Below are 16,149 nucleotides of genomic sequence, written 5' to 3'. Positions count from 1 at the left end.
ATCCCAAGTTACATACCTTCTGTTCAATACTTCCTGAATCATCTTTTCCTCTTTTACCTCTCCTGTTTTTCCACAGAAGCTTTATTGGCAGAGGCTACCATACAGAACATAAGAGGAACGTCAATCCATGCAGGCTTGTGACAGCTTATTTGATAAATGACAGATGTCATGGGCCTGGGGAGGGGGAATGAAGAGGTAGACTGTGGCAGTTCTAGGAACAAAGAGAAACAGTCACTAACACGGGCTTTAGGAAAGTGAGAATGCAAAGGGCAGGTTCTTATGCAGGCTGCAGCTCAAAGAAACTATGACATTCGAAACTATTATCGGAAAGGTTGCTTAAACCAGCTTTGTAGCTTCCTGCAAAGCTTTTACTAGAATCAGAGGGATAAGCAGGAGTGTCTACCAGCCCATGGGACCTGTCCTTTTGTACAAGAATTCAAGACTCTCTCCTCATTGTGCACTGAAGCAGAAAACTCGCTGGCATAGACTTAGAGGAGCTGAATGCCCTCCATTCATCTAGCAAACAGGAGCCTTCACAGGTCAGGCAGCAGAGGACACTACCCTGTGATACATGTGTTCTCAATCCTTGACAGGACAGGAGCCAAAAAGGCATGAGCATTAAACAGACGAACAACAGGTCAGGTAAGAAAAATACTGCCTCTTGATTTAATGTTTAAAGACATCAGTAAACAAACAGAACAGTACAGACAGTAAGAGGCTAAACCCCTCCCATCACCCCTAACAGCACTCTCCAAACCATGACAGATGCCAGGTGATGACTCAGGAGAAGGAGCAGCAATGTTTGAGATTTCAGGGATGGCCAAGAGAAATCTCTTTGCTGTGTGAGGGCAAGAGGAGAGGAGTTACAGGAAGCAGCTTCCCTCACCCCTGAACAGAGTGATGTCTCTTGGGCACAGTCAAGAAGGAATGCTTTTCACTCCAAGTGAGCAGCCCAAATCTTTTTCAAACACATAAAAGGGGCACGTGTGAACTTGGAAAACATAGCTGGAAGCTACATTAAAGGTGCAAGACACAATATGTACTGACCTTGGCAACCAAACCTGTGTTCCACAGTGATTTTAGCCTCTCAAAGAATGATGAAAAACAGGGGAGTTAGGTCCAAGTTGGCAAGTGCTGCAGTACTTGTTTGTGAATGCAAAACTAAGTATGGGGGGAACGAACAAGACTATACTCTGCATACATTCTTCCACCCTGCTCCATCAAGCTGCTCCCTGCTGCAGTCACACCCCCAGCCCCCAGCCCAGAACTGGCCTTGTCTTCTTGAATGCTTTTCCTCGAGCTGTGGAGCATCAGGTGGTCAGAAAGGTTATCAGGAAGCAACCCTCAGTGCAGGCTTCAGAGGATAATCGATTGGGTACCTGAGTAGAGGGCTGGGGAAACCGGGATGTATCAGGTGTTGTTGCTGAAGAGAGGCAGAGATTCTAGGCACAAGCGCTCCAGCTCCCACCTTTCTGGCAGAAGCCTGCACCGGAGTTAAAGGAGCTGACTGAACCAGTGCAGATCAGGCTCTGAAGGTAGTTGAATGGCTGCCAGCCGAAGTCTACAGCACAGATTTGAGCGCTACTTGGATTTCCATTTCCCAGAGTGGTGACAGGTGGAACCCTGACACATGGCAGACAGTAAGGACCACATTTCACTGCTCTCTGCCTCTCCAGGTAGCAGAAGCACGCAGTGGTGCCGTTTTTGCTGCCACCACATGCAGTCAAATATGAAGGTAGGGCGAGCCAGCTCACATGTGCCCCAGTTCACTGCACCAAGCACCAATGTCCAGTGTGGGACCCCCCATGGTCCTAAGTCCCACATCAGAGCCCTCAGATCTCAACGTCGCTTTCTTTGTCATTATCGTGGTCACCGTCATAGAACTCGTTGGCAGCTTCAGGCCTGGGGGAAAGACAATCACCGTGAGTGGGGAGACCCCTGTCCTGCACCCCTTGGGGACAGGAAAGAATGCCTAGGTCACATGCAGAAGGTCCAAGGATGCACTGCACCCAAGCACCCTGTGACACATTTTGTAAGGAGACCACACATTTGTAGAGAATGGCTCCATGGACAAAACCAGAGATTCAGAAGTGACTTAATATTCCTGTTCCAGGAAACAGATGGTCTTTAGTATATCATCTGCCCATACCAGCGGGAACAGAAAGAGAAGACCATTTCTCCAGAACAATAGAGCAGGTACCTGCTATAGTTTTCCTCAGAACCTCTTTCCTCTGGATCAGGTTCATCTGTGCGATCGTAGCTGAGCAAGTCAGAAGGGACATCATGGATCTGCACACTGGGAGCGTGGTTCAGCATTTTCAGATTCTCAAATATTGTTTGCCTGATCTGATCCAAGTACTACTTAGGAAAAAACAGAGGGAGATCACCATAATCAGATCTAACAGTCTGCACAGAGCCACAACTGTTAGCACTATTACCTGCCTGCGTCATCTAAGTGGTTGCCATGAGAAATACCATTTGTGCAAAGGGCAGAGGAGGTGAGAGAATTAATACAATCACTGAGACTCAAACACATAGAAAACAGTAAAAGAACTCAACAAGGTTCCCAAATGCGAAGGAGCCTTTCTCTCAGAAGGACTTTCTGCCATCCCAGAGGGAAGGCTCTGCCTGTACTTCCTCAGCTTTCTGTCCCCATAAGAATTCCTTGCCTGAGCTCTGCCTGGTTTCACAGGCTACAGCATCAACCACAAGGTTTGGGGAATACACAGCTAAACAGCAGGGTAAGACTGCGAGCACTCACCTGCCTGGAGTTCTGATTCTCAATCCTTGTACTGACATCAGGATGAAGGGTGAAGTCTGGAGCAAAGTATTCAAAGTACTCTGTGATGGAATTAGGAAGAAAGTTAAAGCACAGGAGCAAGAGAACCAGTCACACTGCTCTGCAGGGAAGCAGAGGTTACTTTCCCACCACTCTAGCTGTGACCAGATCCTAAAAAGCACCGTGATAAACAGCTCTGTAGTTGCAAGGATTATATGAGACAATAATGAGAACAAAAGTAATGCCCAGGTCACTGAATAGGAAATGATCCAAATTACGCAACACATGACACAGTAAGGATTTGTCTGTCCAGCAAAACCTACAAGTGAGAGCTAGAAGGAGACCAAGGGCACATCTAAGATCAGAAAGTGCTGTCACTTTGGCCCTGATCTTATCTCTGGTCAATGCATAGTAGAAGTGTTCATTTTTCAGCTGGTACAACAGGTACTTAGCTAAACTAATGAAGAAACCAAGGGAACTCCAACTTACCACTGTATGGGAGCTCTTCACTAATTGCTTCATCTACAAGCAGCGATGTTTCATAAGTCCTGAAAACACAGAATAAGATGGGCGCTATACAGAGAAAGCTACATGGTAGATCCAGGCACAAAATCCACAGCAACTGCTGTATTGGTGACCTTGGAAAAGACTCACCAGCATCGTGCCACATTGCGGACTGTGTAGCCACCTCCTCCCAGTACCAGCAAAGGGATGTTGAAGCTCTTTACATACTCCACACATTCCCTAGAAATTCAAAACAGAAATATCAGAGCTGTTAACTGCAGCACACATTCACACATCAGAAATGCAGTCATTTCTGCCGTGAGCCACCATACGTTCAACCACCACCACTGCTGGTGTGATACACCTGGCGTTCAGGACTCCCACCCAGGGATCCTGAACTCCCTGCTAGTCTGGGAACCACCGCTCTGCAGCGCCCTGTATGCAGCCCTGTTCTGAGAGCCCCTCCTGTCACAAGAGTTAGAAAAACTGTTGGTGCTGCTGGAACGCCAAGGTCAAAGCTCAAGTCACATAGCATAGGGCCCTTTGCAACCCTTCAGAATAAAGGAGGGTCCTTCAACTGCTCTGCCCCCAGCGCCGCCGTACTTACCCGTGTCCTCGTATACTGAGGTTAAAGCAACCCAAACGGTCGCAACCCAGAGAATCAGCACCACACTAGGGAACAGAAAAAGAACAGATGAATTTTGGCTACAGAAGCATCACTTTCCAGACACATATCAGCATCCCTACCCCTCTGCCACCCTGATTCACCAGAGAGCTACAGAGAGCAGCTCAGCTAAGATGCACTGACACTATTCTCTGGGAACAGAAGGTCACCCAATCGATAGCATACCTCTCCAACCTACAGCATCTGAAAGGGATGTACATGTGCACAGAGCCTTGCTTTCTTACCTGCAGTACTATGCAGGTGGGCTGATAGTAGTCTACCACCTGGTTAATGACTGGCTGGAAGAGATGTTTGTAACCTTTGGAGAGAAAGATAGATCCATCATGGCTCTGGAGCAGAAGGAACCAGCAAACAATTGGGCAAAGGGAGAAGGTGAGGAACACCTACTTACTTTGGTCATCAATGCCATCTCGTAGAGGCACATTAAGACAGTAATAACGACCACTCTCTGCACCAACTTCATACATGTCACCTGGCCACAGAAAGACAGCGAGGTCACGACAGCTCTGACACTTCAGCAATGTGGACAGACCAGACCTGGAACAGGTCAAGATCTGTGCTAAGCTAGCTATGATCCCTCTTTCTTACAAATGACTACAGTACTATTCCTCTCTAGTTGCTTCTCCATGTCCTTTCTTTCATCATTTTTTCCCTGCAGCTGTAATCTCAATTTTACACTTCTATACTGCAGCAATGCTTTCAAAGGATTTTGAAAGGAGGCTAGGTTCACATTACAAAGGAAACTATGTACCTGTACCAGGAAAAAAATAGTTCCCGTATTTGTGAAATGACACTGTCATGACACGGTCTGTCAAGTAGAAAGCCTCCTGGACACCGTCTCCGTGATGAATATCGATATCAATATACAGAACACGTGGGTGGTATCTGCCGGAAACAGGAGGAAAAGCAGCATTGCACGGTCTGCTCTGCACCCAACCACACCATTACCCACAAGCTTCACTATCACCCAGCACTCTGAAAACCACTAGTGAAGTCTACATGCAAACCGACTTGCCAAAAGAACCCACCTGTCCCACTCCAAGCATATCAAATAGCTTTAGATATGTGTTATATTTGTATATAGTGCCTGCACAAATGCACCCACCACTCAAACAATTTTTTTGATGTTCCTGGAAGGAGATATTAGCATAGAAGGCTTTCAGATGGGGCCAGAAATATATTGGAAAGCACATGATAAAGAGAACCTATTTTAGCCACATTGAGGTTAGAGAGTTATTTTCAAGTAACTTGCTAGTTGATTAATCTTTAAGAACTCCAGCAATTTTTAACCACATCTGGAGATGAACAGTAAGCTAGCCAAGGAGGTAAGAACACTTATTTCCCTCCATGGGCCAGAATACTGGCAGTACTATGTCCCAGCCAGCAAGCTCCAAGGAAAACAGGTTGGATTCTGAAGAGTTGCCCTGTTCCAACAAGGAGCAGGAGGCTTGGATGCAAATCCTAGTGGCTGCAGAAATCAGGGCAGAGTTGTCACTCTCTCAGGTAGGGAAACAGCCCTGAGGCAATGCTGGGAGGATGGTGAGAGGCTGATCAACAAAGAGAGGGATGAGGGAAGCACTGAGCATGATGCAAGTCAGAATGGATGTTTAGGCAGAAGGGGAAAGAGAGGTAACTGGACTCAACCAGGTTCCTTTGGCTCAGCTGTCCCATCCAAACGGGCATTTGGGCACAAAATTTACTGGAGGAAAAGCCTGCTGGGTCACAGAAACAGAAGGTGGATGAGGGGAGATCATTATCAGTAAATGCATTGGTTTAACAGTGAAAGCTAATGTCCTCAATGCACCTGACAGCACTCAGCACTGTCAAGCACTGGAGACAGCCCTAGGCCATGTACTGCCTGCCAGCTGTGGAGCTGCCCACTCAGCTGGCAGAACTTCTGCAACCTTTTATAAGGAAATACCGCATCTGATCAGCCCAAAGAGCAGGGGATCTGGCACACGTGTCTAAAACCCAAGGAGATTTGAAAGGGACCTGAAAAGTCAGACAACACCAAAACCGAAACCATTTAAGGCAACCCAGATGATTCATCCCAAAGACAAACAACAGCAAGGAGAAAAAGGGGATGCACACACAGCCTTTGCACACTGGTAAAGGGAGAAAGGGACCCTTCTAAGAGGAGAGGGACCACAGTATCCCCACAGTGAGAAGCAAACTCAGGGACTCAAGTATGAAGCCACCTCCTGTGGAAACGGTTCCCAAAAAGAGGGAACAAAGGAATAAGGACATATTATAATCTTCCTTGAGGGGTAACCAGGCTGTATGTGAAGCCTCTGGCACGTGAGATGCTAACACGTGAGACTGAAAAATGGGTGTTCAGAGATATAATAGTGAAGAGCTGAGGTTCCAAACACAAAGTAGAAAAAACTGGCATAGAGGAAAGAGATGCAAGAAATCCCAGTATGTTCCATAAACGTGACTTGTTAGCTAGTAAGCTTGCCACCAGTCATGTAACTATTTCCTGGCCAACTCCCAAATCTTTTCTAATTTCACAACATGATGCCTGAGATACAGGGATAAGCAGTGCATTTGAGAGGACAAAAATCAAAGATTAATTCAAGAAACGAAAGGTATTTCTGTAACTCTTTCTCCCAATCTGATTTTCTTTTCCATTTTCTAAAAAGAAAACCAAAAAAAACAAACAAAAAAACCCCTGACTCTTGACTCTGACTCTTTTCTACCCAAAACAGATGCCCTTTGATCATCCATGTGTTGCCCAAGTCCTGTTCTTAAGCCAGTCAAGCAAATCAAGAAGAATGTGAGAGTCATTTAACTCTGCTTTATCTCCAGTGAGCCATACTTTGTATTTACCTACAAAAGGCTCACCCTGGCAAAAATGCTGAGATTCATGAGACCTCCAAAATGGATATTTCACAGATGGATATGGAGAAACAGAATTTAAGAACCTTCCCTTATCACTAAAGCACTGGAAGCAGATATTCTAATTCTTAAGCCCCCAATCTTGTGCCTAAAGAAGAGATCAGGCTGAAAGACCAAGTTCTTGGCCTTCTGAGACTCCGGAAGGGCAAAGACATCAATCAGCCAAAGAAGAGAGAGAGAACAGAGACAGGATATCAGAGAAGCACCAGAAGAAAACCACATGCTGGCCAGGACAGTTCTGCACTTGCCCCACGTTCTTACTTAAGCAGCTCCAGGATGCCGATAACTATGTCATTAACGTAGCAAAACCCAGAAGCCTGCAATACAAAGAAAACCAAACAGCATTAGAATAGGATCAACACAGAGCATGGTCCTCAAAAAGACAGAGCAGTACTCAGATCTGTCTCATTACCTCAAACTTTTTGGCATGATGCAGGCCCCCAGCCCAGTTTATTGCAATATCACAGATCTAAGAAAGGAAAGATAAGTTAGTTTAAGATGACAACATGGCAGCAACCACCCATGTCTCCAGTCAGCAGGGACTTCAACCCGCCCAGCACTGTGGCCCCAAAACACCTTTCTGCCCTTTCCTACACCTATGCAGGCCATTGTGAAGCTCCACCTTGCTCTCTAGTCCAGCTAGCAAAATTTGCTACTTCATGTCCATGCTGGATTAGTCATGTACTCTACATTCCTCTGTAGAACAAGAAAGACCATCTCCCATCACCACTTTTTTCCCTCCAGACAGTACTAGACAAAGCACCTAGCATGCATAGTTTGCTCCCACACTTGTCTTTACACTTATTAGACTTTGCTCAGAAGTGTTGTCCCTCTAAAATACTCTCGAACCTCTGGAGTTTGTTTTCTTTCCTCTCAGGAGACCCACTTCTTAAGACTGTCTGGACAGTCTTGTTTAGTTCATTTCTACAGCGAAGATCTAGCAGCACTCTTAAGGCCTCTCACTGGATTAAACAGCTACTAAATGGTTGCTTCTGATGGTACAGGAATGGTCAAATCCTGCAGCGCTAAGTATTTACACAGTAACACAGCAGTGCTTACTGTGTTGTAAAAAACACACACCCAGGAGGTTGTCCTTAAATTAATAACCAATTAGCTTCTATATATGTTTCAAAAGATAATCACATCAGCGCAGTTACCTTGTTATTCAGCTGTGTTGCTCCCTGCAGGGAGGCCCCAGTATAGCGAGAGCAAAATTCAAAGAGGCCTGGAAACACTGGGCTGAAAAAGAAACAATAGTTCAAATACAGAACATCCTCCACATCTCTCCAGAGCAAAGCTGGGAATAGAGCAAAGCTGGGAATAGAGCTGTCCAGGGACATTTCCTGAGCAAGATCAAAACTCATTCTCTGTGAAAAAGTGAATTTGGGATCATTCCGACCCTCCTTACAACACACTGAGTACCAACAGGTAGCAATCCGGCTGCAAACACAATGGAAAACTCAGTGGATTTGATAATGATTACCAAAGCTTCCAAGTTAGTCCTAAAAGGCTGTCCTGCTCAAAACAGACACCAGAGTCTGTCCCACAGCTCTGCTGACATGCACAAAGCTAGAGCATGGAGTGAGAAACTGCATTGAGGAGAAGGAAGGACTAGTCTGCTCCCACAACATCTTCCCACTGGCTCTGTTTGGAAGATCCTGCCTCCTCCACTCCCAGCACACAGTGCAGTATATTGCAGCCAGAGATGCATGTTGCTCTGAAGACAACGTCAAGGCATGATCCATCCCACCACAAAGAGCTAGTCCAGGCATCACGATCTCTGGGACAGTACGGAAACATGGGATGTGGAACCCCTGTGTCATTGACTTTCAGCATCACATCACAGATTTCGTTCAGAGACAAGCAATGGCTTAAAGATTGTTTTTTTCCTCATCTCTGATAAGAAGATGGTTTCTGATCATCACAGCAGTGAGGATATGGAACAGCCCTCTGATTCCCAAACTAAATGCTTAAAACAAGCTATACTAATATGTTCTTGTGTTAACACTGTTCCCTAGCTAACATAACTTCTGCTGTCATAGTACTTACAGATTTGTCCTCCAAAGAACACATAAGAACTGTCTTATTCTCTGACAGCCCTCATTTTCCTCAACTAGACAAGGCATACTCTACACTTCTTTAGTCACACAGGGAGCCCTTCCACACATTTCTTCCATGTTGTCAACTCTCATGAACATTAAAGACTGGAATTGAATATTCTCAACAAGATCTCATGTGGTTTTGTACAGATGCATGAATACCACCTCAGTTCTACCTGAAAATCAGGCTCTTAAAGCTGCCTCAAATTTAACACGCACACATTGAGATAGCTAAAAATGACAGGCAATTATTTTAAAAAGTAGTTAGCATGTTCAAGAATTGGAGGCTCTGCAAGAACAAGTAGAGATACCATCTCTAACCCAACAAGCTTACAGTCTAAATATAGATCTAAAACCAAGGACTGCAAAGAGTTAAAGAGAGAAGGGAAAGGAAGCAAGGAGGTTTCAATAATCTGATATGATCAGGAGGGATATGTACCTCATTCTGGTTAAAGAAAAAAAAAAGAGAGAGAGAGAGAGGGAGAGAGAGAGAGAAACAAAAACCAGTACATTCTAGGACAGCTCTCCAGATATAAGCAATTCAGGATCACATTAGCTCTGGGTTCACGGGAGGCACAGAGGACTCACCAGTCATCGCCCACGTTGAAGGCATTCAGGCTTTTGGTGAATCCCTGCATGTTGTTGGGACTCACTCTCTGCAAGAAGTCAATGTAATCCTCAGAGTGGAATCGGCACATGTCATGTTGGGATGCCTGATACGGTTTGAAAACCTTCAAGAGAGAAAGACAAGACTTATTTCCTATCCAAAATTGCATTTGCTTTGGCTAAAAGAAATCTCAAACTAATTGACAAATGACCTGCATGAGGTATATCTAGATATCTAGGTATATCTAGATCTCTGATCCCTCCTTTCCCCCACTACAAAACACACCACATCCTACACACAAATCCCAGGCTCACCTACCACAGCAATAACTCAGTTCTCTTCCATGTATGTGTATACACACACATATACTCTTGACTGGCCAACTGGCAAGCCAGTAAAAGAGAATAGCTGAGTTCAGACTGCAGTTTTTTCTTCATTGGGGGACACTATTCCCTCATCAGTAACCAGCTTTCACAGAATTTGTAATACCTTGATATAGCGAAGGTTTCTGTCCCTCTGTCAGATTTGTCTGTAAGGGGCTGATAGGTTCAAAAGTTATTTAGAGAGGGCTCGTGGACAGATGGAACAGTTGCATAAGCTTTATTTCCTTTTGAAGTGGTCTAAAAATGGTCAGGGAACTCGATGGATTCAAATTAAGGTTCTCATGACAACACACAATTGCCAATTTGGCACTTAAGAGTGAGTATCTTAATATACAGTAAGTTAAAAATTAACACCACCTATCCAACATGGGGAAATTAAACCTCCACTGAAATCAGTATGGGATAATTTTTGTGTTTCCCAGTTTGTTTCAATTAAAGCATGAACTTCATGGAAAAAGTGGAATATGATAAAACTTGGAAAAGCATGAGCTTGTCTCCAGAGGGAAAATATGTCAGGGCAGCTTCTAGCAGCATGACTGTTTCCTAGGCTAAATATGATCCTGTAGAGACCTGTATTAGTGTCACACAGCAGCATAAGTGCAGGCAGGCTGATAAACTCCTCCTTGTAAGTTCGCACAGCTGCAAAATAAAACTAAAAGCCCATAATCTGGGAGCAGTACAAACATACTTCACTAAGAATATGGTAGTCTTATTCTTAAGCCTCATTTATTTCATAATTTTTGAAGAAAAAAAATCTCGCCATTTTGAAAAACAAAGATTGAAGTCAAATGTTTGAAAATTCATTGTGAAGTCCACCAGACAGGCCCTGCAGATTCTCTAGAGGAGGTATGCAGAGGCTACTGTACTTTCCTCTACTCAGATAATCTCTTTCTGCAAGCGTTAGTCATGCAGGTTTTCAAAGGAGCATTCTCCCCTGCCATATTTTGGATGTTCCCCTCAGTATTAAGTCAATTATCATAAGTACTACTCATACACAGGAGAGGATATTTTTAGAGACACAGTATACCCTAATAAACACAGTCTCCTTTCCTGTGTAACTGTATATTGACCTGGATATGGAACGGTGTTTTCCACATGAATGTGCTGGCTTCAGTGTTTCTTGCAGGACACTGCCCCAACTCAAACAAGGAAGACGAGATGACTCACAAGGATGACCCATTAGCTTCCACTTAGCAGCTGCCAAGGGGGAAGGCAAGACCTATTCCCCATGAAGATTCTGGATAGACATCTCCTGGGAGTCCAGAGGACTGATTAAATCAAACAAGACCAAAAGCAATACTAAAGAATCCTCACGGAGAAGAAATAAATCTCACAGGATGTTAAGAGGCTCTCTCGGATAATGAGAAGTAGTGACTGGGGACCCAAAACAGAAAGGTGAAAAAAAAGACCCCAAACTTCAAGACTGACTCAGCTGCTAGTAGAAAGGGAAACCTGACTCCTTCCACCTTTTCCCCTTCACCCTGCTCCCAGCCACACAACCCCACCCACTTTCCTAAGCAGGCTCTGGCACCCAACCCCCTCTATGGGCTGTCTCATTTTGCTAATTCAGCAGAAATTTTTTTCCGGTTTTGCTGAGTTATTGAGTTGCAGCAGCTCACAAAGGGATCCAACAGCTTCCAGATGCAGCACAAGGAAGGCAGCGGGAACACGCAGCAGAAGAACAGAGCAGATAGGCAGCAGTACAACTCCCTCTCTTTCAGCAACACTGAGCCTTAAAGAGTGGATCACCACATACCCACACACCACAGCCGCAAACAAGCTGGGAACGATGTCAAGAGATAAAACCAGCTTCAGTTACCTTGACAGAACAGCAGTCTTTTATATGGAGAAGGCAGAAAAGGCAGATAATGACGTAACCGTAACATAAAGTTAGTAGAACCTTTTATAGTCACAGTTGACCAATAATCTCTTAGTTTTATTTCCTTGTAACTTTGCCAGTCACTGACTGTTCAAGATGAAGTTTCCTGTGTGGTTTTCTGCCTCATGATGACATTTTATGGAAAATGTAACTAAAAAAAACTGCTGAAGCCCAGCTAGCTTCAAGGCTAAAAATAGGGCAAAGTGTATAGCTCTGCCTACTGCCTCATTCAGGCATGGATTTGACATTTAGAAGTGTCACATCAGAATATGCTTTTTGCTGTTTCTGTAGGAAAAATCCCAAATCTCAAGAAGTTATTCATAGAAGTTCACACATTTACAGTAAAAATTTGGAAGCTAAATTCTCCAAAGATTGTGTGCCCTAAGTATACTCCAGCTGGATCTCCCCTGTGATTGCTACAGCAGGTAATTCTTCTAAAATGCCAGCGAGAGGAGTTAGGAACAGGGCAACTTTTTCTTGAGGTCTCAGTGGTCTCAACTGCCAGTACTCAGGCAGCACAGATCAGAAAACAGTTTGATTAAAAAGCAAAGATGCATCTGAGAAGAGAAAAAGGAAAGAATCAGCAGACCTGGAGAAAAAGCCTCAGAGGTTGGGAGGAGAAGGAAGACTAGGCCCCTCTGAGGCAGGATAGTGGGGCAAGAAACTCAAAAGAAGGGAAAGCAGGCATGCCAAGTTGGGTGCCGAGGACCAGGAGTCCCACAGCGAAGAGGTAGAGCAGATAGGAAAGGGTCAGAAACCACGACAGATGGGGGAAAACTCAACTACAGAATGCGCTACTTTCTATTACCATGTGGAGTAGGGACCAACTTCACAATCCTTTCTTATTTCTCCTGCCAACAGACACATAGAAAATTATTCCCGCATGAGGCCGGTCCCTATAGATGGCTGAACATTCAGCTGCTACAGGTTATTCCACCTGCACAAGCTCCCACCATGACAGCTGAAAATCAAAAGGATTTGATTCTACCAAATACCAACATACAAGAATTAGTTCCACAAGGGAACTTTTTAAACGTTTAAGTATACCAACTGTATATATTCCATCAAGCAACAATTCCACTGGTGCATCTTAGCAGGGCAGTGCATCTTCTTTTTAAAATTGGCATTGTGCTCTAGTTTTAGGACAACTCCTTTCCTATCTGCTATCGCACAATCCCCAAGTCTCTCACCACATAACGAGATGCACTAGCCATCAAAGAGCTTGAACGTGAGCCCGTGACAAATGCCAGGCACCTGTACAGCACAAGGCATAACTACAAAATTGCTCGCGCAGACAGCAGGCACAAAGCAGCGGAGATCTAGCTTCTCCCTCTTCCCCGCTTGTACTGGTTTGGCTGCTGACACTTTGTCCTAAAAAAACGCAGGAAAAGCACATTGCTATCACACTCACAAGAATTTCACATCTTGTCCTCCCCAGAAACTGGAGAAGACACTAAATATACAGGAGTTAAGATATGCCAGAACTAGCACCACTGGTCTAATCCTGTTCTCTAGTGCTCACAGTGATACGATTCTGATCCCAGTGTTGCCTGAATTTCAGGTGCTTGACAGGTGTTCTTTAAGTATGGGTTTTTTCTGGTACCATGACAACTAAATACTGGTCAGGTTTTTGATAGTTCAGTGGAATTGGTTATAGTTTTGCTAAACTTAATGCTGAGCATGAGGGAACACAGAAAGCTATCTAAAGTCTGGAGAAGTGCCTGGTCTAGCTGGAAAGAGCCTGATATTTGCACATTTCTGTCTGACAGCTTTGTACAATCACTGTGTTTTTACAACAGCTCATGATTTATCCCTAAAACATGCTGCAAATGTGAAAACACATCACTGAGACAGGTTGATCATGCTTTTGCCCATAGAACCTCAAAACAAGTCTTACTTGCAGTTACCTGCTTACCAAGTAACTTGCAACCACATCTCCTACAATCAGTTTTAAGAACTCATGCGTCACAGTAACTTCCTAGGTCATCAAGTTCCACTGTTATTCATGTGTCTGAAGTTTCTGTTTTGTAAAGTGTTTTATTTATTTATATAATCATAATAAAATTGTATATATATATAAAACCAAATATATGTTATATAAAAATGTAATTTTATATATTACCCATATATAGATATATATTTATATACACACATATATACATATATAAAAAACAGGAGTGCCTGGAGCTGTAGTGTACAGATCAACGTTTAGAACAACATTCTGGGTCATGGCCTTTCCCCAAGGCACATCAAATAGATTACGGGCTATGGGAAACAATAGCTAGCAGTTAAACCTGGCATCCGAATCGGATATCATGACCTGGAACCATGCCAGCCAGCACAGGAATTAAATTGTTCAATGGTCTGAAACAATTTAGAGGCACTCTCTCAATAGTGAAAACCCGAACAAGCTAAAGAGACAAAAACAAGTTGCCCCAAAACATTCAGCAGCTGGAGTTGGCATATTCTGCATGTCAAAATGTGCAAAAGCCATCTCAAAAGTAACTGGTAGATGCGTGAGTTTTAACATTCCTCCTCGATCTTTTACCATTGGAAATTAAACTACATACTATATGAGAGGAAAGAACTGAACTAGATCGTGTGAGGTGGTTGGGTAACAAAGACTTTGAAGACCAGGCTGGACAAACATTTAGCAAGGATGACATCGGATTAGTGAAACCTGCCTTGTGGCATCAAGATGAATTAGCTAACCGCTTGGGTTTTCTTTTCAGCTTTACTTCTCTACAATCACATGTAACCTCACAGTAGTCTCTGAGTCCTTCCTAGAAGCAGCTATAGACACTGAAATTTCCCACATTTCCCACTGTCACAGCTTTAGCTCCAGGTACAGTACTGTAGGCGCACGTTTGAACATGATGCCAACAGCCAATGACAACCTCTTTCCGTTATAGTTCAGATCAGCTCTGGTGGTATGCTGGGAGCTCATGTCAGTGAAAATGCCCAAGACCACACAGAGCCCTGCCTGTAATAACTCTGTTACCTGCTGTGCTACAAATGGAGCTGAACAAGAAGCAGCAGCCTGAGAAAGCTCTGGGGAACTTAATAACACAGCCCGAGCCTTAAAACAGAGGCCACTATTTGGAGTTAGCGGTAAAAATAAGCCCTGAAAATCAGGATAGAGCATGCATCTCCAACACCTTTCCTGTCTGCCCAGGGGTAAAGAGCTCCCTCCAACGGCTGTCTGGCCACAGGCGCCTCCCATAGCCGTGTTTCTCCAGGGGTCGGGGTGAGGGTCCCACATGCCCTGCCAGAGCCTTGCTGCCCCAAGAGAAGCGATGCTTACGATCATCTTCTTGTAGAGCCCATAGTGCAGGACCAGGCTGTGAGTCAGTGCCAGGCGATGAGGCTTCATGGGGTGCCCTGCTCCTGGAAGGGAAACAACATGGGGAGTCACTCGAGCCACCCCTCTGCCAAGGTGGCGCAGATCTGGGATGGCGGTGGAGGGACCCGGCCCCCGGGCCACCTCCTTGTGCTGGGCCTGGGGGGGGGGGGGAGGATGGGCACTGGCTCCCTGAGCAGGGATCAGTGCGGGGGTACACCAGCCCCCCAGGCTGGGAGTATACTGGCATCCCAGGCTGGGATGGGGAGAAGCATGGGGAGAACTGGTCATCCAAGAGAGGATCTGGGAGAGGGAGGGGGCCCTAAGACCCCTAAGCCAGGGCTGGGGAAGGGAGAGGTGCACTGGCCCCTGACCGTTTGGGGGGGGGGGGGCAGTACTGACCCCCAAGCAGAGATCAGGAGTGTACCAGCCCTCTGAGCCGGCATGGGGAGAAGGAGGGCTGCACCAGCCCCTTGAGTTAGGGTCAGGGTGGCGGGGGGATACGGGCTCCCCAAAGTGGGATCTGAAGGGACAGAGAAGCTGTACCGGACCCCTGACCGGGATGTGTGTGTGTGTGGGGGGGGGAAGGTTGTACCGGTCCCCTGACCAGGGGCGTTGTACCGGCCCTTGGACTAGAACGTGCGTGTGTGTGTGGGGGGGGGGGGGTTGCACCGGCGCCCCGAGCCGGGAGCGGGGGGTGCGTGTGGGGGGTGCGCCAGCCCCGAGCCGCCCCGGCCCCTCCCGCCGGGTCCTTCCCCTCCGCTCAGGGCCCACCGGCGCCCCAGCCCCGGCCCCGCGCCCAGCGCTGCCCTCACCGTAGTGGAAGTTGCCCACGTCCGGGTCGTAGAAATAGGCCACGGTCTTCGCCATGGCGGAGAGGCCGGGACCGCCGCCGCGCGCACACGCTGACGTCATCGCGCCGCGACGGGCCGCGGCCCGAGCCCGCCCCGCCGCCGCTCGCGAGAGCTGCCGCGT

At 45.9% G+C, this 16,149-nt stretch overlaps 1 protein-coding gene across 2 annotated transcripts; it reads right to left on the bottom strand.

Annotated features, from left to right (window-relative positions):
- Nucleotides 1-638: 638 nt before the first annotated feature.
- HDAC3 (histone deacetylase 3) lies at nt 639-16,091 on the bottom strand. Of its 2 annotated transcripts, XM_067304647.1 has the most exons (15): nt 15,990-16,091; nt 15,139-15,221; nt 9,554-9,696; nt 8,024-8,105; nt 7,279-7,335; nt 7,128-7,183; nt 4,720-4,853; nt 4,360-4,440; nt 4,193-4,266; nt 3,891-3,955; nt 3,434-3,523; nt 3,269-3,327; nt 2,762-2,841; nt 2,201-2,358; nt 639-1,902 (listed from the first exon to the last, which is right to left on the bottom strand). In XM_067304647.1, exons 1-15 carry the CDS (start codon nt 16,087-16,089, stop codon nt 1,833-1,835), a joined length of 1,332 nt encoding a protein of 443 aa, XP_067160748.1. In that variant the 5' UTR covers nt 16,090-16,091; the 3' UTR covers nt 639-1,832. The 2 variants fall into 2 exon arrangements, with proteins under 2 accessions (XP_067160748.1, XP_067160749.1); XM_067304648.1 differs by lacking the exons at nt 15,139-15,221; nt 15,990-16,091 and adding an exon at nt 11,026-11,140.
- Between the last annotated feature and the right edge of the window lie 58 nt (nt 16,092-16,149).

Source organism: Apteryx mantelli, chromosome 14, assembly GCF_036417845.1.
Source record: "Apteryx mantelli isolate bAptMan1 chromosome 14, bAptMan1.hap1, whole genome shotgun sequence".
Classification (NCBI taxonomy): domain Eukaryota; kingdom Metazoa; phylum Chordata; class Aves; order Apterygiformes; family Apterygidae; genus Apteryx; species Apteryx mantelli.
Note: the sequence above shows the minus strand (reverse complement) of the source record. Positions and strands in the feature narration are given on the sequence as shown.

Coding starts and splice junctions, on each gene's coding strand:
- HDAC3 (XM_067304647.1), bottom strand. CDS start 16,089: ATGACGTCAGCGTGTGCGCGCGGCGGCGGTCCCGGCCTCTCCGCCATG. Junction 4,854..7,127: donor GGCATCCTGGAGCTGCTTAA/GTAAGAACGTGG, acceptor TGTTTCCGGCAG/ATACCACCCACGTGTTCTGT. Junction 4,267..4,359: donor AGATGGCATTGATGACCAAA/GTAAGTAGGTGT, acceptor TTCTCTCCAAAG/GTTACAAACATCTCTTCCAG.